Below are 23,566 nucleotides of genomic sequence, written 5' to 3' on the forward strand. Positions count from 1 at the left end.
CATCACGAGGAAGCCGCCGTCTCCAGCCCTACAGCAGCAAATCCTCCTCGGTGAGCTTTTGCTTCAGCTCGCTGCCTCGCAGGCCTGCTAGGAAGACAGGCAGCTTCTCCCTGGAGAAGCTGTCACCATTGCCAAGCCCTGACCCAGAAGCTGGCTCTGCTTCCACCGCAAGATCAGATCCCGAGCCAGACTCCTCGTCCGAGAGCGGGAATATGTCACCCAGCTCCTGGTATCTCTTCATCCTGAAATGCAGAGTGGCAGCTAGTTTATTCCACATTTACTGTTTTATTGTCTCTTAAGGGAACACACCAAAGCTTCATGTTCCCATGCGTGAAACACAACTGTTGAGACAGGAATACGGGACATTTTGGGTGCTTACATGAATGACGAATGTGCAGCACATGAACTTACAGGGACGGGTCTGCCATGGGAGGAAGGATCCTGTTGGCTCCACCATTGGGCATATAAAACCAGGGCCCTGTCTCTTCGATGCAGTTAGCCGCCCAGGAGTCGGGTCGGCACCTCACTCTCTTGTACCTTGCCTTCTGCATCGGAGCACCTGGTGAAATCAGCCATGCGTTATTTACCAGGACCAGAACATTATTCACCAGGACCTATTAACTTCACGAGCACCCAGTAAAGCTTAAAGGAGCGGAAGACAGTAATCTGTGTGACCTTGATTGCTCAACTACCAAAAAGTAAGTTAACTCTGCAAACATTTTTTAAATAGCTACTGATATCCCTAAGTAGCATCCCTGCTATCAGGGGTGTCAGGTGCATGTCACACACAGCACTGGGAAGTCCAGGGGAATTAGAAACCCTGAGGGAAACCACCACCTCAGAGCAATGCTGCAGCTGAGCACATCCCTGGCTCGCAGCACAGCACATCTCTGGGGAACCCATGGGCTCGGCTACCTGCAGCTCTCCCCAAAGCTGGAACAAGTATCTCAAGCTCCCCTGGGGACAAGCCTCTCCAGCGGAGAGCTGACTCCTGCGCCCTACTTCTCTCTGCTAGCTCCAGTGAGGGTCAGGGCTGACCTCACTTTGGCTTTGCCCAGCTCAGGTCAGCCCCTCAGGCTTGACGAGATGAGTTTTGGTTGGGAGGTTGGAAACTCAAGGCGTGCCAAGAGCCACCTGCCACATGAGCAGATTTGGGGATTACGTAGGTTCTAGGAGTGCATCACCAGAGAAGAGACCGTTCAGGCATCTCCTAGACACATCTCAGAGTTACTTAAACCCACAGTTTCAGTTCTGGAGGCCCCAGATGCCTGATGAGGGTTGTCGCTGAAAAGCAAGTCTTCAAAAAACACCAAAAGGAGAAAATAACGATTGCAAAGTAATGATAAAAATAGTGGTGTTTCATCCTTCCTTTTGGTCTCATGTAATTAATTTGTTCTGAAGCCTCCTGGCACATTCTCCCCCTGTTGGCACTTCATCTATTTTTTCTTGGTTTCTTGGGAATATCTTTGTGTAATTACACTTCTGTATTGCCCTATATATTTCCATAATGCACTAGATGGCTTTCAGCTACCTCCTACACTCTTCTGTAAGAGAAAAAAGATCTCGCATGTATCATTTCCTGCTTCTTCTGCAGCATATTCCTTTTTCATACTTATTTTCTTCTTAGCATATTATTAAGAAGTTTTAATAATGGCAACAAAATAAACAACTGCAGCTGAATAATTTACAAATAAATAGTGTATAAAAAGCAAGCCATAATCCCTCAAAGATCAGCCTCCAAGTGGTAGATACATAACGAAAGCCTGTCGCTCTCATAGCCTTGGTTTGGGGACAGATTTTGTTCTACATGCTTGAATAACACTTCTCTCTCACGAGAAACAAATCGTCAGGGTACATGTCATCATGAATCAACATTTCCTTTTAGTTGTTTTAGTGCTATGTGTTGCAATATTGTACCAAATAAACCGTTTAATTTCCTCATACTTACAACTAGTTTCCTGCCTCCCCAAGAAAGTAGGCTGTAGTAGTTATGACATGGGAACTGTTACATGCTCTGTAACAACGTAACTGAATAACAGTATGTAACCGGACCACTATGAAAGGAACAGTTCAAAAATATATCTTGAAATATATCTATTGAAAATATACCCACATACAGCAACTTATTTTATGAAGTCTTTTTCTCATAGTAGCTGGGAAAGGGACACAGGAATGCTCCACTAGCAAAAAGCACTTTTTCCTACCATTCCCCCTCCAGAAAATGAAATGTTAGCAAAACAGATCTTGTTACCCTTAGAAGAAGGTCAGATTGAAAAATTCAGAGGCTGCCTACTTGTCCTACACTGCATAGCCCAGAAAGAGGATTACTGAGAGAACAACCGCCCCGTTTTACCTTGTGCTGTGTATCCCACAAAGAGGATTAAACAAATAGCCAGGAAAATCCTCCCATTACATCTGATAAGGAGCTGCATTTTGGCCGGCATCCTCCAGCTCGCCACCAGCTTTCACCACGGCTTCACACTTCAGAAATATGACGGGACGAGGAGATCGACTTTTAGAAAAGGTTTCCAAAACCTCAAACCCAACCCATAACCTGCGTCACGACTTCCTGATTGATGGGAGTGAGACATCTACAGAAAAACCCAGCACTCTGCCCTCCCAGCCTTCATCACTCCAAAAAAAATAATCCCTGCTGCCCTCATCTCCAGTTTTGCTGGAGGAGAAAAGCAAACCCGGGACCATCAGCCTCACTGAAAGTGTGTGCTGTGGGCAGGTTGTGGTCCAGGCCCTCATCCCATCCGGTACCTGCCTGATGCGAGGAGGGCTCCAGCGAATTTGCTGTTTCCTCCAGAGAGAAAAAGCAACACTTTGTGTCTCCTGGCTTTCAGACAACTGGGTTTCGGCATTGGCAGCGGCAGCAGTTTTCCATGCCTCAAGCCTGTGTCGGTCCGTCAGGAGGGTTGGAATCACCTGTTTTGAAGTCAGTGCAAGTTTCACTGACTGGGAAATAATCTTTTTCCACAAAAGTAAATTATCTGAGGAATCTCATGTCCCCAGCCCCCACCCCCACCTCTTTTTTTAAAGGAGGATCTTGGATATTCACAGTAGAAGTAAAACAAAAATAAAAAAATTAGAAAGTAGATCCTGGTAGAAATGAGTCCCCTTCTTTCTGAAGGGGCACAGCAGATCTGCTTGGCCTGGATGGTTGATCCAGCTCATTGCTGCACAGTGCAGGCAGCCTGGGGAGCACGGCAAAGGGCTTGGACAGCATGTGGCTCTGCAAGGAGCCTGGCTGGGAAAGCCGTGAAAGCTCTTATATAGCTCTGTGGAAGCTGCCTTTCAGCTATCTCATACTTTTTACTTGGGACTAAACCAGGCTTGAGTTCACTTAAGAGTAAATTACATGCAAGAAGATTATTTAAGAGGTGGGGGTTTTTCTTAGTCATACTCTTAGCTGGTGCACCAGCATGTGGGCCTAACGTGCTGCCAGCACCTTCAATGATGCTGCAGCTGATAGTGTAAGTGGTCTGTGGTAGATCTATTTTTACATGGTGGAAAGTCCACGGGAGCCCCTGGCGGGGGTCGGGGCTGAGCAGTGACTTTCCACAGGGCACGCTGCTCCACCAAAACCCCACAAGTGGCAGAGGAGACCCCTCCAGCAGCTCCCCTCTCTGGGCTGAGATTTACTGCTGAGGGAAGGGGTCAAACCACCAGCACACGGGGGGTGTTTTTTTCCAGCATAGGAAAAATAGGGGTCTCAGAAAAGGCAGGCCCCGAAGGACTCACATGCAGTGATTATTCCCACTAGTCTCTTTTCTTCTTTGTAGTATTAGCATAAACTCTTTTTTTTCTTTTTTGTTTTTTTTTTATGGTGGTGCTCAGCATCACCAGGAAGCCAGACATGCATGTGGGGAGGTGAATCAGCCTCTGCCTGCTGACGTCTGCGGAAGCCGTTCCTGCAGTAACACCTCTGATTTTCCACCGGTCACAGGTACACGCCGACCCCTTCCGCACCCCTCCAGCATGTGCAAACAACCCCTTGTGTGAGAAAGTGTCCTTCCGATGGCTATCTCTGCCCTTCCCACCAGCCTGGTGCTTTTTCTACCCCAGCACTGGCAGCCCCGCAGGATGCAGCTGGAGCGGTGCCCACAGCTGTGGGGGCCAGGGATCCTGCAGGAGCTGCAAAACCCCCATATCTGAAGGGGGATCTTGCAGAGCCAAGTTATCTGTCTGGTACCATCAGCCGATGGTGGAACTTGTAGTGCTGGCAGTTCTGCCACATGGTTTTGTTATTTTCTTCTGTGTCAGCGGCGTGCCTCAGGAAATGAGATTCTACAACTGGTAACCATGGGAAGACCAAAGCAAATTTTGCACTCTCCTGTCTCACATACACCTGCCTAATGGGGGCCAGAAGCCCGCAGAAGTGTCAGCCTGTGCCCATCTCCTCCTGTCCTCCTGCACTCCACCAGTGCCCGCACCCCGCCGTGTTTTGCAAGCAAAGAGTTTTCCACCTTCCTAGAAATGTGGAAGTGATCCCAGAGACGAAGATCTGAAGCCATCTGGGATGCGTAAGTCTTTAAGAGGAAAGCATGCCCTTTTGTGGAGTGTCATGGGGTGCCTGAGGAATGCTGTGCAATTAGTTACCTCTCTGTAAGCTACTCAGTGCATAAAATGCAAATAATCAGCAGACATTAAAAAAATCTCATCTTGAGCTAGAGGCCACAAGTTGCAGAAAGTTATTATGCTTTTAAAAACAAAACACAACAACAAACCAAACCAGAAAACAGCATACAAGCTATACTATATTGGGACGCTAACCTCGATACATGCTGTTGTGTGACTTCCAGAGTTTAAGAGGGGGTTTTTACGTTAAATATTTTGAATGACAGAGGAGAGGACAGTCACTGTACCTAGGTCAGCTACCTCAAGATTAACTTCCAGAAACTGCAAGGAAGGTTCATAGGATGATATTTCTCTTGCATAGATCCTGTGCATATAGATTGGAAGATTAAATGCCCCAACAGAATAAACCTATAAAAAGAAGAAAATAAATGAGGAGCGGTTATTTAAGAACGTGGCTTGATCCTGAAGCGTTTTTTACAACTGCTGCACTGAAGTGCTGCCATTATTTTCAAATCACATGCAAAGCAGATTAAGAGCTTTGCATTTTTCTAAGGCATTAATTTGGGGAGCAGGGGGCAAGCAGAAGGAGGGGGCTGCTTCAGCGCTGCGCACCCCGCACCTCGGCTGGACACCCAGGACTCTTCAGTATGTGCCTGAGAAATCGATGAGTAGCCCCTAAGCTGTAATAAACACTTCAAAATCTAAAGTGATGAACTGCTCCTTAGTCGTAACTCTCCAAGCTGTTTTATCTCCCAATGGGCTTCAGGAGTAATGAGTAATTTAGTAGCATCACTAAATCACCCCTGCACTCCTCAAATTCTCCTCCCCAGCGGAGCAGCAGAGCCAGAAACCAGCTGGAGCAGACGGGGTCCCGAAGCGCTGGGCCCTGCCTGCAATTCTCAGCTTTCTATCTGCTGTGCTGAAAAGTATGTATTTTGTACAGGTCACTGCCCTGGAGAGCAGCCAGTACAGAAAGGGCTAAATCTGTTATGAGCAGAGGTGGGAAAGGGGGTCAAGGGAGAACAATGGCAACAGTTGAGAAAGAAAGTTGAGGTCAGATGGTGAGCGAAGGGGAACGGGAGAGTGCCTGAACAGCAGCTGAATTGAACACAAGTAGCAATTTTTGGTTCCTATCATGTCCTCTGGGAAGGCAGAACAGGTTTCTTCCCCAGCACTCACTGAACCAAGATCCACTGGACCTGGGCATCCAACAGACTCTCAAGCATGTTGATCCATCTCAGACACACCCCACAAGCTCCTCTGTTAAACACCCCAAAATCACCCCTGTCAGCAGCGAGCTTCCCCCGGGCAGGCATGACCATGACCGACCCACCAACCAACTTTTGGGGACTGAAAGCAAAAATATATCCTGCCTCAAAATAGCACAGAGCAGCCAACCCAGGGAGGGAGGTTTGGGTCGATCTGGGGGGATTTCTAAATCCAGCCCAGAGCAAAGATTAATTTATAATCAGGATCACACCTGAGCTCAGTGCATGGCCCCTGTGTTTGCCCAGGGACCTGAAGCATCATGGCACACGCAGCAGGGCAGTACATGGCATCCCTCGACCTCCCGTGCCACCGCCTCTTGCTTCCGAGGCCAGTGTCAGGACCTGGTTCATGAAGATAAGATTCAGATCTCGCAAGAAATCATTAACACTTGTGTGCATCACACAAAATCAGACATTCACTGCCATCTGCTTCGCACAGAAGAGCAACTACTTGTTTTTCCCATGATGAAGGTTAACAAGCACATGCTGGAAGGCCACAGCTGTGTTGAGATCAAACATCAGCACCGACTGACGGGAAGCTGCCAACAGCCTTTCCCCATCAGCAATCTCGCTTCTGCCAAGTGTTAACTGAGCAACAGATCTGTTCTTTGGGGGCAAAAAGCAGCTTTCCTTTGTGCTGGGAGCTGCAATGCTTTCTGCTTCCACACACTGAAGCCTGGTGCAGCAGAGGTTTTAGCTGGCAAATTCAGGACTATAGTTTAAAAGCAACAACTCATTAAGACATGACACAGCAGCTGAGCTCTGGTTTCTGATTAGGGAGGCAGTTTCAGTAGCCATCCTCCTTGCTTTAAAAACCTCATACCAGAGTAGCCCTGTGGTGGAAGCATCCAGCTCTTGTTGGGAGCAGGACCTGCACAGCAGAGTGAGGCAGAATGGGGTCCTCTTCATGCACCTGCTCATTGGGAAAACACCCCTAAAAACGCTAAGAATTAACTAGGGAGAAAGAAACCGGGGATGAAGCTGTTTTAAAGCAAAGCCTGGTGCCCTGTTCCTGCACTGTTTGCCCAGAAGTGTCTTTTCATTGCAAACCAGTTGGTGTTGCTGCACACATAGCTGGTTTGATTTCTGTTACCCGAGTATTAGACACAGCTATTTTTCCATGAGATGGTTTCTCCACCACAGGATGAATGAGCTGCTCAGCAGCTTTCAGATGCTTTTTATCCACCCTAAATACATCCTGAGCAGCTCCCCTTGTCTCCACTCCCTGCGTGAGTGCAAACCTATTGGTACGCACAAGCACCACAAATGCCACATAAAACTTCACGCCACGTGCAGGGAGAAATGACATCAATAAATTTTGGAAGATGAAAAGGAATGGGAAGCACAGATGCTCTCATGGAGATCTCCTGTGAACCAGATCTGCTTCTCCCATCCCATGTGTAAAGTCATAGGTTTGCAGTCTTCACTGAGCTGTTGAGGAAAGAGGTGGGCATTTTTAGTTAAAGTGTGTTTGCTTTAGTAGAAATATCCTTTTGTTTTGAAATGTGACACTCAGAAGAGAAAAATAAGGAAAGGCATGAGAAGCAGGCCTGCCGGGCTCCCCGCAGCCCACCAAGCCCCTTTTGAAGGGTCTGCTCCACACTCTGGGGTGGACAGTGCTGTGGCACGAAGCAGCACGCTCCAAACTGCCCTTCCTTGGGTTCAGAGACAGCCTGTGGCACTGATGAAGCTGCTCTGCCCCTGGAGCACAGGAGGTTTCATGATGAGAGCACCCCTTTAGAAAACACAATTTACATGAATTAGGAAAAGGAGTATTTTTTGCCTTTTCCTACTTCAAAATGCTGGGCTCTGTAATCACTCTGTTTTTATATCTCTTTTAGAGCAGAAGATGCCTCAGATGGGTCAGTCAGCAGAGAAAGCCAAAGCCTGGGGCAAGATTCATCTCATCTCATGTTTCCAGCAAAGAGTGCAGGGAGGTAAGAGTCAAAAGGCCTTTGTATTCACAAGACTTTCTGCCTTTACAGGGGGCTACTGTGAAACTTCTCTGGTGTGTGCTGAACCCACTGGCCACCTGGAGATGGGCTTCAGGAGGGCAGGAGGAATTTCATGGCCAACACTGAGTATCCTGAGAGCCTAGCTGAGAGCTGCTTGCCCTTGCTTCCCTCTGAGACAGCTAGGGTAGAGGAAATCATCTGGTTAATTTTTATTTTCGTCCCATGCATTTTCACCCACAGGTCTCAGAGCAGCTGAGGCCAGCACTTGTTCTCCTCTTAGGCATTCAGTGACTAACACCAACTCACTCCATCACATGTCCATCGCAATCTTTCATCCAATCACTCATCCAATTCCTCGTTGTTTCACCAGAAAATGACATCAAAAACCCTGAACAGTGACATCCTTTTATCCTTGTTTGATGTCAACTAGTAAGTCTCTTTTACAGTGAAGACAAGCATGCAAATAGACTTTAAGTATTTTGTGTGTAGCAGACACCAAAACCTCAAGCACTAAACATTTAAAATGTTGCTAAGAACACCAGAATTATTAAAGGTTGTGGTGTTAAGGCACCACATTACCAGTCTCTTCTCCCTCAATAAACACTCGATACCACAGACACTTTTCATTCTGAAGGGAAGTAACATGTTTGCAAAACACGTTGTGTTTAGTATCCCCTCTGCCTGACGGTCACTCTGGCACACCATCCACATCTTCAGCTGTGAAGATATAATCATACAATGGGTTTGGAAAAAAGGCAGCCAGGCAAACAGCCCTCATCAGGAAACCGCTGACTGTACGCCCACCCCTGACAGGGAAGAGCCAGAAACCACCAGCCACACAGCAAAAGTAAAAACTACTAGCAGGCACTTTGGAAAGAGTTCCAGGGAAGTACACAAAAGCAGTTTTCAACCCAAATTTAAAATCTGCATTAGTCATTTGCAGCAAATTCTGATGTAGCCAAAGATGTTGCAATTAAAGAGGAAAGAAAGTTGACAAATGCTTCCCAACCACAAATTTACACACTTGATTTTAACATAACAGTCTTTAGTTCTGTAACTTCAAGACTACAGAAGGGTTGGCCTTGTGAGCTGCCAGTCTAACCCAGTCCTCCTTCACGGGACTATTTCTGGGCATTTCGTAATGAAAAGTTCCACAGAAAACATCTAGGTAACGCTGACTATCTCTGTCTTTTAAAAGAAACACGAGTAAAAGCTCATCTTCGCCCTCTCAGTGCCGAGCGAAAGTAAAACACCAAACAAAACTGAAATGTGCAAAGCCATGCATTAACAAGATCAGTCTCGTTTGTCATTGTCTGATGCTGAGCTTAATCAGGCTTCTGCACTATTTCCGGACGTAGAAGCGCAGCAGCAATCACACCCAGTGTGAGCGCTGCACTGATACACTTGAGGCATCTTCATCTTGCAGATAGAGAAGGAAACCATCCTCCTCACCAGGACCACGTGAGCCTGTGCCGAGGCAGGACCCAGGCTCCTAAGAAGGGGCTTTTGGGTGGGCAAACAGAGCGAACCAGCCCCAGGACCTTTTGCTTTTGCCACACTGAGGCAGCAACTGCCACTGGCTGCTGCCCTTACAACACTGGGGACCTGTTTTCTTGCTGCGAAGGGGAAGTCAGGGCTCACTTCTGCCCACTTCCCCCTGCTTCCCCAGGCATTTCAGCTGGCACAAGACGTGCTTGTCACCTCCTGCCGCTCTCCTCCAGTCCAGTCCCCTCAAGAGAAAAAAAGAGCATCCTTTGATGGGCTTGTAGGGAGACAGAGAACAAGACACTGGTTTCTGTCTCTTCTGAAACATTTAAGCACAGCACAACCTTCCCCCTCGACCCATTTGTAACACATACCATGTCTCTAGCCAGCATGAGAATTAAGAGCATTTCAGTTAAAACAATATTGTCTTTTTCATCAAGCAAAATTACTTCTTGTGAATATTATGTGCTATTTGAAGAAGTACACTGAGGTTATAGCCTCTTAGTTCCGGAGATCTCATGCTCGATACAAATTCAGCACAAACATGGACTTCTTGTAAACCTTGCTGCTCTGGGCTGGCTAAGGAGAAAGAAACTAGTAGAACAACAGCAGGTTTCAGTTGCAAGATTTTTTTGCCATACAAAAAGGAACAGAAATGCAGGTTAAATGGAGTTCACAGGAACCTAATCTTTAATTAATCTTTGAAATAAATGCCTGACCTCACACATACTTTCCAGTTAAAACTCAACATTCCTGAAGGGAGCTTTGCTGCCTAATCCAACAAGCTCCCCATCCCCCCTTTTTTTAACTAAATACACAATCTTACTTAAGTTCATTCTCTAAAATTGTTGAACAAACAGCAATTATTTAAAAGGTTTCCTTAAAAAGACACCTTAGAAGAACCACAACGTCGTGTGTTGTGCTGAGCATCTAGCACAACACAGTCTCCACTAATAAAACATACTTAGCTGGTGGTAGCCTTGAACATTTACTGTAAGAGATGAAGACTCAGCATTGTTTCTGTAACTCCATATGCATTTATATGAAATGTATGTATGTTATACTGCACAGTTTTCAGGAACAGTTACAAAGCTGAAGCGTTCTGGGATATCTTCAGAGGAGAGAGGTCTCCAAACCACAGACCCAACCACACAGCTGTTTCAAAAGAGCTCCAGTTCCTCTTATTTCTTGGACCTCTTAAGTATGGCCTCATTCCTCCCTGTCTGCCGAGCTCTCCCCCGGATTTGGGTGACTTTAGGATGTTCCTCTGCACACAACTTGCTGGTTAAGAGGGACATGTAGCCCCATGCTTCATTTGGCTTTGCCTACCCTGCGGGTAACTTGTAACACTTGCTTCAGACCAGTGTGTGAAGGATATGACAGGGTTATTCTATTTGAAAAGAAGAAAGTCATTTTATAAGCTGGTTTAGCCCACAATCTATCCTTCCCTAAAGTACAAGTGCAGTTTGATAAGCCAACCCTTGCTTTAAAAAATTTGCTCAAAGGCCATCATGGGTGGAATACTAAAGCAGGGGTGGGGGGTTATGTATCACCACCTTCTACTCAAATACGAAGCTAAAAGTTGGTAGAAAACAATTCACTGCCAAATTATGAGTTTGTGGTAAAGTGCCTGCTAGCTTTAATTGCAATCATAGATAAAAATAACGCACAGTTACAGTGCACTGAGAACTGTTTCACTGAGAAACTATGGGCTGCCCTATCTTCAGGCTACAGGAAAAACCGAACGGAAGATCAAGCAGCAAAAAAGAAACTCCTAGAGGTTGACTAGACAATTATTTAGTGAAACAGAAACAGCACATGCACGTGCACACGCTGTCTACCTTATTCTGTACGAACACAGGCGGCTTGTCTAGTGTTGAGCTTTGCTGCCTCTTGTATCCAGCACGCCTTTGTTGGCCTATTTGTTTGTGGTTAGAGTCTTCTGCAGCCGATTCTGCAAGCTAGAGATTTTACCACATTTTAAGATGTATACGCTTGCTTGCGTTTCCCCTCATGCCCTCCCAGTTAACGCCATTTCCCCCCCCTCATTTTCTGGAATAATCCAGTTCTTTGACTACTCTCTTTCAGTGCTCTCTACGTGGCTGGGAACATCTTCCCTTGAACCTGACAGTGACAAGACTGCTGTTGCACATGTCAGCACCTTGTCACTTCACTTTCCCCATGTTCCCCAGCATCTCTGACCGTACCTCTTAGTATTTGGTTGGACAATGTCCTCAGCCTACGTTTTATCTGAAACGGGTCCTGGTTCATAATCCTTCTGTGGACAACAGAAATACAATCTCTGTGTACATTCTGGGTCAGAAATGCAGCCTGGTCTCCCATAAAGAGTACATAGGTGGCTAAATTAGAAGAAAATTAAGGAAACAGGTTGTATAAGACCAGGAACACTGCCAGGCGAGCAGGTCCTTAATAAGAATCAGGTCAGCTTTAAAAGAGAAGTCGGTATCTCCTCCCACCACCAGCAAGAAAGTTTGCTGCTTTCTTGCTCTTGATCTTGGCACTTGAGTCGCTCGTGTTTTTACTGAAGACACTCCTGCGGAAACACTTTCACAACTATTTATTTTGGCCAAAGTTGTAACATACATTGTATCTTAGTAAGACACAAGGAAACAGAATTCTAAGGACTCTGAAAAAGCATGTAGCCAAGCTAGTCCATTTATTGAGCCTCTATCCACTAGGTTCTGATTAACAGGATAAAAGAAAACACTGAGAAACATACAAAATAAATACAGAAAATAACAAAGTTTCCTTCATACAGATAACATTTTCTGGGGACAAAGGTCAGAAGAAATAAAATATTTTCTAGTAGGGAGAATGTGCCTCAGGTTTCTTAGAAAAATTTTCCTAGAGAAACATTCTCTTGAAAACAATTTTCATCCAGCACTACATTTAGAAACTGAGCCATATGCCAAAGGAAAAAATATAAGGGAGAAGAGGTTTATATTTACATACAGGACAAATGCTAATGAGCGTTAGCTGGACATTCACTTCACTTTACATTTAAACTTTATACCATTAGTGTAGGTGAGATACTGAACTGGAGGGCTCTGAGGTTTTCACAAGGTTATGCTAGTGCAGGCCCTGGGGTGAAGCGCCCGGCTGCGGGCACCTCGTGCCATCCGTCGCTACGGAAGCTGTCTGACAGCATCGGTTTGACAGGTACCATTGTAACAGCACACGTTCCTTCAAGGGGAGTGTTTCATATAAACGGACACAGTTTTGCTCTTAGCCTCTCCATTCGTGTTGGAAGAAGGCCCACCATCTCCTTACTGAGTTCTAGTTCCGTTTCAACGGCACGGACAGCATCTGGGTACTTCTTGCAATAGTCTACCAGAAATGTGTAATATTCCAATGATGTCTGCATGTTTTCCAGTTGCTTTTTACTATCTGAAGTAATAAGCTTACCATATAGCCGTGCAATATGAAATTTAGCCACCATTGCAGGGCGAAGAACATCTTCCTCGAGCACTTCAGGAAACACCTTATCTGGGTTCCTCAAGGAATCCAAGAAGAGTTCATAATATTTGATGGCTAACTGAGCCAGAGAATTGATTTTTTTGATTGTGTGGGAGTCTAGCTCCTCTAGCCTGTTACCAATAGCCACCTTTAGATCCATCATCTCATAATAGGTGTCAGCTAGCTCAAACTGGAGCTGCCGACTGATCAACAGATAGTACTGTGGGTTCAAGTCTGCATAGATAGGCTCCAGCATGTCTATTCTACGCTTGTGCATTTTGCAACGTCTCTCATAGTCTTCTTCAAAGAAAGCAAGCACTTTAAACAAAGCACTGTGATCCTGAACAATTTCTATATGGTCAGTAACGTAACCATCAACCTGAAAGAACTCTTTTGCTTCCTGAACATAGTTCTGGCCAACTAGGAAGATTTCTCTGGCTTCTTGGAAATCTAGAGGATATACACTGCTCACTTTCTCTTCCATGGCTAGGACAGAGTCACATATATCACTCGTCCCGAAAAGAACAGCTTTCTTCCTGCCCTTCTCTTTTTCATCCTCTTCTTTCTTCCTTTGGGCTTTAAGTTCTGATTGCCTGTCTGGATCCAGCTCTCCTATGTTATCCTGAAATGACAAAGCACACTAATTAAAAATGCATGTGGCTTACATGAGTGACTTACCCTGAATCATTTTATGTATGAGTTACCTTTGAAATACAACCTAGTTAGCAACGAGACAGCAGACACGTTGCCATATTAGACCTTATATTCACAAACGAGTCATGTAAATGACAGTCTCAGTTCTGTAAAAACCTAAGACTAAGATAATTTAGTCTCTCTACCCTGTGTGACAATATAGCCAAAACAATAAATGTAAAGCCCAAAGGCTCTGCTTCTGCAAAGAATTTCAGCAAATTATGAGTTTTAAACATTTAAATGAATAATTAAATGAATGAAATGATTGCTTGAACGAATCAAAGGCTTGAATGAATGATAACACCAGCACACAAAACTGGCGTATTAAAATGTTATTATTAGCAGTTAAATAAGGAGTAATCTGCCAAATCAAGGCACAAGAAGTGATGCACAAAGGAGGGGAGTTTGTGGAGCTGCTGCACAAGCAGCGCATTGATCACACTGCAGAGCTGATCTCTCTCTGCTGGTGTCCAAGGGCTGCATTGAAGCCCAAGCATGCTACAACACACCTGCCGCATCGCAAGCATTTATTGTATTCTTCATCAGGCAATTGTTTACCATTTGCTACCAACTATGAATCGATTATGGTGCAAACATCAAAATATACTTTGTTTTTAATGAATGACCACTACAGAACAGGTCTTCTGTTACCTCAAGTAATTTGCGAGCGCTTTGCAGTAGATTCAGGCAATACTTAATCCAGCACCTTGCAATTTCAGCTCTCCTCTGTCGAAGGTCCTGTTGGTCTTGTTCTGTTTCATCTGTTGAATGGACACAAACACATAAAAACCATAAGAGAACTCAAGCATTCAAGCAAGAACCTCAAATTTTACAAGCAAAGAATACGTTACTTGTATTTAATTTTTCGTTGTTTTTAGGTAGAAATATGTTCTCCATGTTAGTTTATACAATAATTCTGTAAACGGTCATTCTGGTAGAAAAACAGGTAGATTAATATGGATTCATCATGCATTAATTCTTCCAAAAAAATAGACGCTAATGTATGTTTAAGAAGATTTATTTTGAGTACTGACATGTATCATGTAACCACAGGCCCTTAAAATTGCGGTCAGTTCTCTACAAGTTTCTTTTATTGATCTTCACTCTGAACAGCAAAGTTGTCCCTTCGCGTCGATACCCAAACTGACAAGGGGAGCTACAACTCCAAAACCTGCCGTTAATGAGGCTGCAGCATCCAACAACAAACGGCAATAGAAGCACCTTCTGGATTTGTGGGTTTTAAGACCTGCAGTTTCCACCCCTTTTAAAACTATTCCCAGGAAGCATCTGGTTCGGTTTACTGAATCATTGCCCTCTGATCACTGAGAGGCTAAAATAAGCTGCGTTTTACGCACACGTACAAGAACACAGGGGTGAGAAGAGCCATTGCCACTATTGAAATGGACATTGTTTTAAATGTCACTTCTATTCTGGTATGCTTTCTGAAACACCAGTGACAAGCACTTGAGTTTTCTCACAAGATTTACTCATAGCCAGTCTTAAACCACAGTACCAGCTCTTCAGAAAGCTTCGACTTTATTATTAATTTAAAAGATTTTAGAAAATTTATACTGGGCTAAGTTTTGCATGTATTGCTGGACTTCACCTTCAACATTATATAACAATGATGCTTAATTCCATAACTTCTACATGAACTTACTGTCTTCAGCAGATGGCGCCTGCTCAGCTTGGCTAAAGATGACGCTGGCCGCTGCCAAACAGTGGCGGGACTCCATAAAGCATTGCTGAAACATAAACAGCAGCACTTAGCACCGCCACGAGCAGCCTGAGCGTTGCTCTCAGCTTGCCTGAGCCTCTCACAATCAGGATACGCGAACACGACGGAAACGACAGAACTGAGGCTCTGCAGCACGTTCCTCTGGACACCGGAAGAAAACACACTATTTTTCTACATCTACTACTGAATACTGCGTTTTCCAACCAGCCATCTTCTCTCTAGCACAGCCACAACAACAAGCCTTGTTTTTAATATTAGATACACACACTGCGAACATTTTCACAGTTCTGATCTGTGCTGCTATCGCTTCCTTGCGGTAAAGGAAGTGATGTCTTGTGGTAAAGATCATGTCACGGGGTGTTAGCTGAAATAGGCTGGACATGCAAGTCGACGTTATGTCAGGTTTTGATTCCTTTACTCATATCTGGCAATGCATTGTTTAATGATTAGTGCTAACAATGCATCAAAAAGACATGGAAATTACAAGTTACCACTGAAAGTAACATTAACTGGCTTAGGTAGGGCAGAAGTCTTCTAAGCATCAGAAAAAAGCAGGTGAATAGTCTGGAATATGGAAATACCTAAATAAGCCCAAAGCATTTCAACACAGATGTGTAGAATCAAACAGCTACCACCTTACATATTCGCTTTAATTTCCACATGGGCTCAAACAAGTCGTAAGTATGTGCTAAGGTACAAAATTTATAGAAAACATACAATGTGCAGTATCAGATGCTTTTGGTTTTAAACTCTTCATTGTAAGAGAACAATATAGCTGTAAGAAACAATTAAAAATGAAGTGATTACAACCTTCAAGTTTTACTTACAAGCATCACATCACATAACTGCTGACATTTCATAAACTACAGAGGTTTTATGTCTGCACCCTGCCCATCTTCCCATTCCCATCACAGCACACGGGAAGGCCACTGTGTCCTCTTGGGAAAAATAGACAGTTCCGTGTCAGAACACAACTCGTGGTTTTACAGGACCACATTTTCAGTTCGACATGGAGCCCTGTCTCAAACAGCTGTTGTTTAAACAATTGTCTGTCTTGACAGCTACATTTCTGATACAATTACAGCAGGAAAACATGAGGTGTGTTACCTTAGAGAGATAGTACTGGGACAGAGTAGCAGCGTTGAGTGCCCATTCCACTGGGTAGTAGCCACAATACTCAAGTTGTCTTTTAAGAGTAGTATGGCAATACTGAGCAGCCTTCTCAATCATCTCCAGGTGTTGGTAGACTTGTGCCAGATAATACAGAGTATGCGTATAGGCTTTTTCAAATCTGGAAAATACAACAGTCCCTTTAGACTTCCCCTGCCCCTCAATACACCTTCATACATGCAAAAAACCAATAATAATCTAGGTATGAACTACACGCTCACCTTTTGGATCTTTCTTGGTCTGTGAGTTTTTCTTCTTCTGCCATGAAATGTTCACTAGGATCCAGGGGAGGATTTCCATCCTGCCGGAGTACACGATACAGTCAGTAAACTACACTTCTCTGTCTTTGGAACATAATGCTCCCTCTTCTGGCTGCAGATGGATTAGCATTTTTCAATCCCAAATTGAACAGAACTTTACATAATGCATCTACACTTATCTCAGTGTCACACCCCTGAATCATTTCCACAAAACTCAGGAGATTTAAAGAAAGAAAGCCCTAATTCTGCACAGAATTACAAGGTTTGCAGCTTGTAGAAGACTTCTGCTTACATACTTTTAAGTAATGGATGCTGTATGCATCAAGAATACCCAGCGTGGATTCTCCAGGACTACAACTGGGTGTCTTCATTTTGTACAATAACATAATGTTTTTTAAAGCATCCATTTAATACCAAGCATGCCTTCAAGTGTGAAACATTCATTTGCCCAGCTGCGCTCATCAATGGCAAGAAATCATGCTGCAGGAAGTACTGCAAAGAACGGTCTGTGCAGAGAATGCTCAGCAGAACTGCCTTAAAGACTTCACGCGGTGAAATATGACTCCATTCACAAGCTGCTAAGACTATTCCTTCAAATACATGAATAAGACAACAGTCTTTGGAGGTTGAAGCAGCTAAACCTTGATATAAGGTATGACCTACATGCAAGTTATTAGTGATGTGAACTACTTCATTTAGAAGATTTTTCTTTTTAAAATATGAGTTCTGTCAGAATCCTTATACAGACAACTATACACCATACAGCATTGTCAGGTGCAACCTTGCCTTAAAACAACTGCTAATCAAGTTAGAGTCAACATAACTGGCAAGCCCAACAGCTTAACATTGCCTATGGTAAAGTTTTATTAGTCTGTGCTTATCTAATTTCCTTTGTAACTGTGAATAACTTCAGATGCCAGTTTCAGAACGCTTCCCGCAAAAGTGCCTTTTCTCCATTACACAGTGCATCTGGAAGGGTGCTCAAAAAGCAACACAGCCTAGTTTCCTATGCAACTTCCTTAGCCCTGTCCTAGCCCCATTTATTTCGTAGCCCAAGACAAAGTAAGACAACAAATAAAAGGCAGTCCAGAGAAATATTTCATAAGATAACGTGGACTCAGGCAGCAAGAGAAGCAAGGGTAAAGAATGCATTCACTTTAAAGGGAAGTAAATGTACTCCTATGTTCGTACTTCTCATTAAAAAATTCTCAAAGGATTTGTTTGTTTGTTTGCTTTTAATAGAAATATTTTACTCATCTTCAGAGATGAACAAATGAGTCTAAACCAGATAGTGACAAATATATAAAAGTGTCTTTAACCTACTAGAGAGGTGTAGATTTTTTTAATGATCTTTTAATCTTCAGGGTTTTCTGGTTATACCTGATTAATTTTTAAGATGTGAATTTATTACCCTCCATCTTGTTCTCTTTAGACACAAAGCCTTCCAACCTCACAAAGGCTACCTGACCTCCTGACAAGATCTGCAGTATGTTCTGGCAAGACTAGAGCTATTCCTGCAAAGAAAAGAGTTTAAATGACATGGTAAGCAAGACCCTTGTCTCCTTCCTATATCTACAGATATATGCGCTGATGGCAAGCCTTACGCCTTTAATCATTCTTAGGAAGAGCTTTGCTACTGTCTTGTACCAGGTAGATTTCATTAGCCCCAGTTCCTGCTAGACCCAGTTAGAAAACAACTAAATGTACCAGTTCAGGAAAATGCCTTGATCTTCAAGAGTTTATCAAAGATCCCCAGACAGAAAGGGTTTTTATAGCCTAAAAATGAGCAATTGTTAAGAAAAGTATATTCACATTTTTATAATTTGTGAACAATGCATATTGACATGGTTGTACAAATCCTAAAGATCAAATACCGCTGCAAGGAACTCAAGTCCTCATTGTAAGCCACAAAGCAGCGAGACAAGCTTCCTCATCCCTGGGGTATTTTAATTCTTTGCATATTAGGTCAAATTCAGTTCAGTCTTTTCAGAGAAACGTGACACAAATCCAGTGAAGTTATCACAAAAAGACCCTTTTCTGTAGTTCCTTTAAGGATAGCTACTTTTGACTATACAATGCCTTGAAATGTAAGTGGCAAAAAAATTGTGACAGGTGATCTGATGTGGGCTTATTGACAGTCACATATATATCCCCTCACCTGGCGGTAAAGCCCAGAAGGAATACTCACTGGCTGTGACCCAACAACACATGCAGATAACTAACAAAAATTAACCACTTCAGAAAAGTCCGCAGTAAAAAGGTGAAGCATTTGGCAGCATTGTTTAACCCCCTGAAATGTATATGGTAGCGCTGGTTCAATTTCATAATCACTGGAACGAGTGGCATAATCTTTTAGAGGTGATGCAGAAGCCAACAATATCACGCCTGGCTGGGTATAAGTATCTAAGTTGAACATGGGGAATTAAACAAGAGAGGGTCTGTAGAGATCCAGTATCTTTAGTGAGACCAACCAATCCAGTGGGCAGAAAATAAGCAGACAGGCTTTTCAGCAGCAGTTTTGTTTTGTGGATCTGTTACCTCCCTCTCCTGTCACTGCAGACCAGCACAGTTACAACAGCAGCAATACAGCAGTAACCAACAAAGATTAAACCATACTAAAATTTCCACGAGAATCATCTATGCTGTAAGCCAAGTTCACGTAAAGCCTGAACCACAATTTGATTAAATTAAGTTCTGTCCAACCTTCATAGCTGTCCTGAAACACAGATGCTGCTCCTTTAAGGCCACAAATGTTTTTAGCTCACTTGAGAACTGTCCCTGAGGCAAGTCAGTGGACAAACAGCTTTGCAAAGAGCTTAAAAATAGCACAAGGGGTCTTTGTTGGTGCACAGCAGGATCCAGACCAAAAAGTTGTTTAACATGCATGAGAGGTTCAGCTGTTTCTAAGGTTGTCCTCTTGGATATGGAACTAAACCACTCGCGTCCATGAAATATTGTGCACGGTCAGAGCAAACCATACAAATGGTACAGTTTTGTTTCCTTTTCCCACTGAAAGCAATGCATTGATATTTTATAGCCTCTCCAATATAAGATTAGGAATAGTCTTAATTAAAAGCCAAATTCTAGCTGGCCTCAACTTTGTATTATCGACTCCAAGAGCTTTCAAAAGGGCCAGTATTTTAGAGCAAAATTACCTGAATAAGTCTATTTTGAAACTAAAAGTGATCCTCAAGTTGCCCTCTTTCGTTAATGGCACAAATCGTTATCACTTTTCAAAAGTATCGTAGCAGCCAATTTAAAGTGCAGAAACTCAGTTCCATTGTATGTTTTTCAAAGACTACTAAACACGTAAGTGGCACGTGGAAATCAGACCTGCGCAGTGTTAGTGAACACAGTACCTCTTTCATGTACTGATTATACAAGGCTTCTGCGGATTCCAAGTAAGTCTGTGCAGTTTTAATCTCATCCCTTTCAGACCACAGGATACCTAGATTGTTCTAAAGGTAAAAGGAAAAAAATTAGTTAGTTTCCCATTTTGTTCCATTTCCCTTACACATTTTCTCCAAACAATTCATTAGTCTTCATCTTTATACAGACAATGTTCTAATGCAATGGATTTCAAAAGCAAAAGCTGTGCCCAGTCGTTCTTTTGCAAGTTGCTGAAAGCAGAAGGTTCTCACACAGCGACAGATACATACAAACGTCACCAAACAAACTGCCGTTTTCCGTGTTTGCTCTGCTGAACTGGGACTGGTGTGTTCAAATAACGAGCTTTTTCCCCACAGTATGTTCTGTATCTGATTCATGCAGCTTTTATACAACATGAAATATCATCAAAGGAGACAAGGAATTAGACATTTTTCATTGTGACTGTAGAAAAATTTGACAGGAAAGAGATATTCTAGGAAGGAACATTTGTATATTTTCAATAACGGAAAGAGATTAAAAGAACTGTTAAGATACAAAAGCTACAGATTAGTGCCTTCAAATTTAAATTACAGCAATGTAACATTACTGTATCTGTGAACCTATCTTTTACAAAAAGTCCCTCTAACTTTATTAATAAGATGAAGGCATTAGTAAAAATCTAGGTCTGATGTGCTAATTTAATGCCTAGGCAGTGTTACAAAATCCAACAGGACCACGAACAAAACGTTCAAAAGAGTTAGAACGTGTAGCTGTGTGTCAGCCCTGCATCCTCTTCAAATCTGTTTATTTTTATCATTTCTATATGAAAGCATCACACAGCACGACGTTTATGAATAGAAATACTTTGCTCGTGGCCAAGCAGTGGAATGGAATAAATTTAATTAAGCAGAAACTCTGATACTCATCCTTATGCAGAAGCTCAGAAATGAGAAGCAGGGCTACAGAAACAGGAAAAAAAAGACGCTCCTCCTTTCAAAACAGAAGTCAGTGCCATGACAACATACTCTGTACATCCTGGAACGTGGAAAAGTACTGCCACCGTTGACAATTACTGCTCTTATATCAGAAGTGTTTGTTTAATTAAATACGCGAGTCTTTTAGAGCCCTGGAAAGCCGAGGGCAGGTTCACTGCCCATCCCTGCTCTCAGCTGGCAGTGCCAGGCAGCAGTGCACCCGTTTACTGTTGGACCGCAGCACTTCGCAGGCGTAGCACAGAAACTTCATCCTGCAGTGTCCTAACGGCCCCACACCAGGAAGATCTGCACACACACTTGTCCAGTAGGCAGAAGTGCTGCCTTCCCACACACCGCTTCAAAGGCACTGTGGAATCCCTGTCCCTTGGCCGCAAAAGCAGCAGCTCCCCAGGAACACACACTGGGAAGGTGTTACGTTGTCTTCACTGGCTACTCAAGCAATCTGCTATGAGTAACAGATTTGTCATGATGTACCCAAAGCATCACACTGAAGGACAAGCAGATATAACCTCATAAATTCCAGACGTCTGTTTAACTAGTGCCTTTCCACATAAACACAGAACTCCTTGACAGTTTTGCAGTGTTTGACAAGAAGTACTACTGAGCCTTTTCTAATTAGAGCAGCCATTTTTGACAGAGACATCTAAATCACTGTGCTATTTAAAGTCTAGAGTTAGAAATCTAACCATACAACAGCTGCAACGATGGAGAGGTTGACCAGAGGCCCTTCTGTGACTCTTCATAAGAACTGATTTTGTTAACAGTATTACTTTCTTCAGAATGAAGAGGTGAATATTATCACTTTTTGACACTGCAAAACTGTGTTTTCTCTTCTGGAATAGAACATAATAGATTAAGAAATGACAGGCAATGCTGAAAAGCAAACAGATACGTGACAGCTTTTAAGAACAATTTACCTTTTCAGGATACTGCAACAAACAAAAGCATCTCCCAACTTCGAAAACAAATGACAATTAAGGAATTACAAATAAGCTCTGGACACAGCGAGGTCTAGATTGGATATTAGGAAAAAATCTTTCCCAGAAAGGGCTGTGGGGCATTGGAACAGGCTGCTCAGGGCAGTGCTGGAGTCACCATCCCCGGAGGGGTTTAAAAGGTGTTTAGACGAGGTTCTTAGGGACATGGTTTAGTGCTAGAGTTGGTTAGGTTATGGCTGGACTGGATGATCCTGAGGGTCTCTTCCAACTGAAATGATTCTATGTTGACTGTCAAATCTACAGATCAAGAATATCTGTTCTTGCCAGCACTGTTAAGTCCTCAGCTTGAAGAGGTCCTCTAATGCTTGACTCTTGCTCACTTCTTACAAGTTCTGTCTCGGTCTATCCTGAGGAGCACACCGCTTTGCCAACACACAGGTTCTATTCTGAGCACCCACAGACAACAGCAGCAAGCTCAGCAGAGAGCAGCGTCCCTCCACAGCCCTCACCTGGGAACTACTGCTCTGAGCATGGTACAAACACCAGGACAGCTGGCCACACACCAGGGGATCCAAGTGGCACCAGTCTCCCTTATTTTCAGCCCATTGCAGATGCCCCACAGCACAGCCCACGGACACAGCTTGGCCCATGGGCACCGCACACGGACGCGGCCCACGGACACAGCACAGCCCGACTCACGGACACCGCTCCCCCCCGCTTACTGCCGGGTCAGCCCGCACCGCCCGCCTCGGCGCACCTGGGCCTGTATATAGAGGGAGACGCAGTCCGGGGAGAGGCGGTGCGGCTCCAGGAGCTGCGTGCAGCGCTGCAGGTGTTCCTCGCCGGCCGACAGCTCCTCCGTGTCGGTGTGGTTGACGCCCAGCTCGTACTCCAGCACGGCCCGCCGCACGGCCAGCAGCCGCGCCTCGCAGCCCTCCTCGGCGGCGCTCAGCAGCTGCTTCACCTCCTGCAGCAGCGCCCGGGCGCTGTACTTGGAGCGGTAGGGCTCGGTCTCCGGGTCCTTGCGCGACTCCACGGCCGAGAGCGTGCGGGCTGCGCGGAACTTCTCCCGCACCGCGGCCCACCCGCCGCCAGCCGCCGCCGCCATCTTGCCTCCGCGGCGCGTCACGCGCCCCGACGCGCCGCCAGCCAATCAACGCCGAGCAGCGGCGGCAGGGGCCCCGCCCCTTCCTCCCGCCCCGCCGCCATGGCGACCGCAGTGCCGCCCCCGTCCCCTCCTCCCCATTCTTGATGATTTTTTTCCCCACAACCTCAGTGACGGGATTCAGGCAAACGGTACCGAGCGCTGAGGATCAGCAGATGGCGACAAGCAAGCAGGAGCACCCCCACAGCCACCCTGAGCCCGTGGGACGCTCTTAAGGAAGCTGTGAGGGGCTCAAGCTCAATTTTGCTGAGAGCATTTTTTCAATGCAAGGGCTGCTGAACAGGGAAGGCGCGGTAACCGCCTGTTTGGAAGAGTTGCTTCTTCACGGCACTGAGTTTCCAGCAAAACACTCGCCCCCTCAGACACAACTGGCAGCAGCTGGTTTGCTGGGCAAAATGGAAAATCTTCGAAAAACCCCCATCATTTCAGCAAATATGTCTTTTTGCCATCCTCATAGACAGGCTGCTTT

The 23,566-nt window shown here is 44.5% G+C and overlaps 2 protein-coding genes and 1 long non-coding RNA gene across 4 annotated transcripts in view; 1 reads left to right on the plus strand and 2 right to left on the minus strand.

The window, feature by feature from the left end:
• The window catches only part of LOC136104571 (uncharacterized), a 29,494-nt gene that overhangs the window by 903 nt on the left and 5,025 nt on the right, over positions 1-23,566 (plus strand). The window contains exons 2-4 of one of the 2 annotated variants that reach the window (XR_011740231.1): positions 591-698; positions 7,694-7,789; positions 18,063-18,172. This is a non-coding gene — a long non-coding RNA (uncharacterized lncRNA). Of the gene's footprint in view, positions 1-558; positions 699-7,693; positions 7,790-18,062; positions 18,173-23,566 lie in introns of those variants that run through there. The other variant, XR_010651781.2, reaches the window with a different exon arrangement.
• Positions 20-2,517, minus strand: SRGN (serglycin). The gene is made up of 3 exons (XM_065843734.2): positions 2,354-2,517; positions 412-559; positions 20-242 (listed from the first exon to the last, which is right to left on the minus strand). Exons 1-3 carry the CDS (start codon positions 2,442-2,444, stop codon positions 29-31), a joined length of 453 nt encoding a protein of 150 aa, XP_065699806.1. The 5' UTR covers positions 2,445-2,517; the 3' UTR covers positions 20-28.
• Positions 11,856-23,066, minus strand: KIFBP (kinesin family binding protein). Its single transcript, XM_065843638.2, has 7 exons — positions 22,690-23,066; positions 19,990-20,088; positions 16,592-16,671; positions 16,308-16,491; positions 15,123-15,207; positions 14,114-14,223; positions 11,856-13,391 (listed from the first exon to the last, which is right to left on the minus strand). The coding sequence occupies exons 1-7, from the start codon at positions 23,038-23,040 to the stop codon at positions 12,513-12,515; spliced, it is 1,788 nt and encodes a 595-aa protein (XP_065699710.1). The 5' UTR covers positions 23,041-23,066; the 3' UTR covers positions 11,856-12,512.

The sequence above is a fragment of the Patagioenas fasciata genome, chromosome 8 (genome assembly GCF_037038585.1).
Source record: "Patagioenas fasciata isolate bPatFas1 chromosome 8, bPatFas1.hap1, whole genome shotgun sequence".
NCBI classification, from domain to species: domain Eukaryota; kingdom Metazoa; phylum Chordata; class Aves; order Columbiformes; family Columbidae; genus Patagioenas; species Patagioenas fasciata.

Bases quoted from the DNA above. Each gene is read 5' to 3' on its own strand.
- KIFBP (XM_065843638.2), bottom strand. From the start codon at position 23,040: ATGGCGGCGGCGGCTGGCGGCGGGTGGGCCGCGGTGCGGGAGAAGTTC. The intron at 16,672-19,989 runs GTACTGTGTTCA...GTACTCCGGCAG, and splicing joins ATAATCAGTACATGAAAGAG to GATGGAAATCCTCCCCTGGA. The intron at 13,392-14,113 runs GTAACAGAAGAC...TTGTCATTTCAG, and splicing joins GCGCTCGCAAATTACTTGAG to GATAACATAGGAGAGCTGGA.
- SRGN (XM_065843734.2), bottom strand. From the start codon at position 2,444: ATGCCGGCCAAAATGCAGCTCCTTATCAGATGTAATGGGAGGATTTTC. The intron at 560-2,353 runs GTAAAACGGGGC...TGATTTCACCAG, and splicing joins TGTGGGATACACAGCACAAG to GTGCTCCGATGCAGAAGGCA. The intron at 243-411 runs GTAAGTTCATGT...TCTGCATTTCAG, and splicing joins CCCATGGCAGACCCGTCCCT to GATGAAGAGATACCAGGAGC.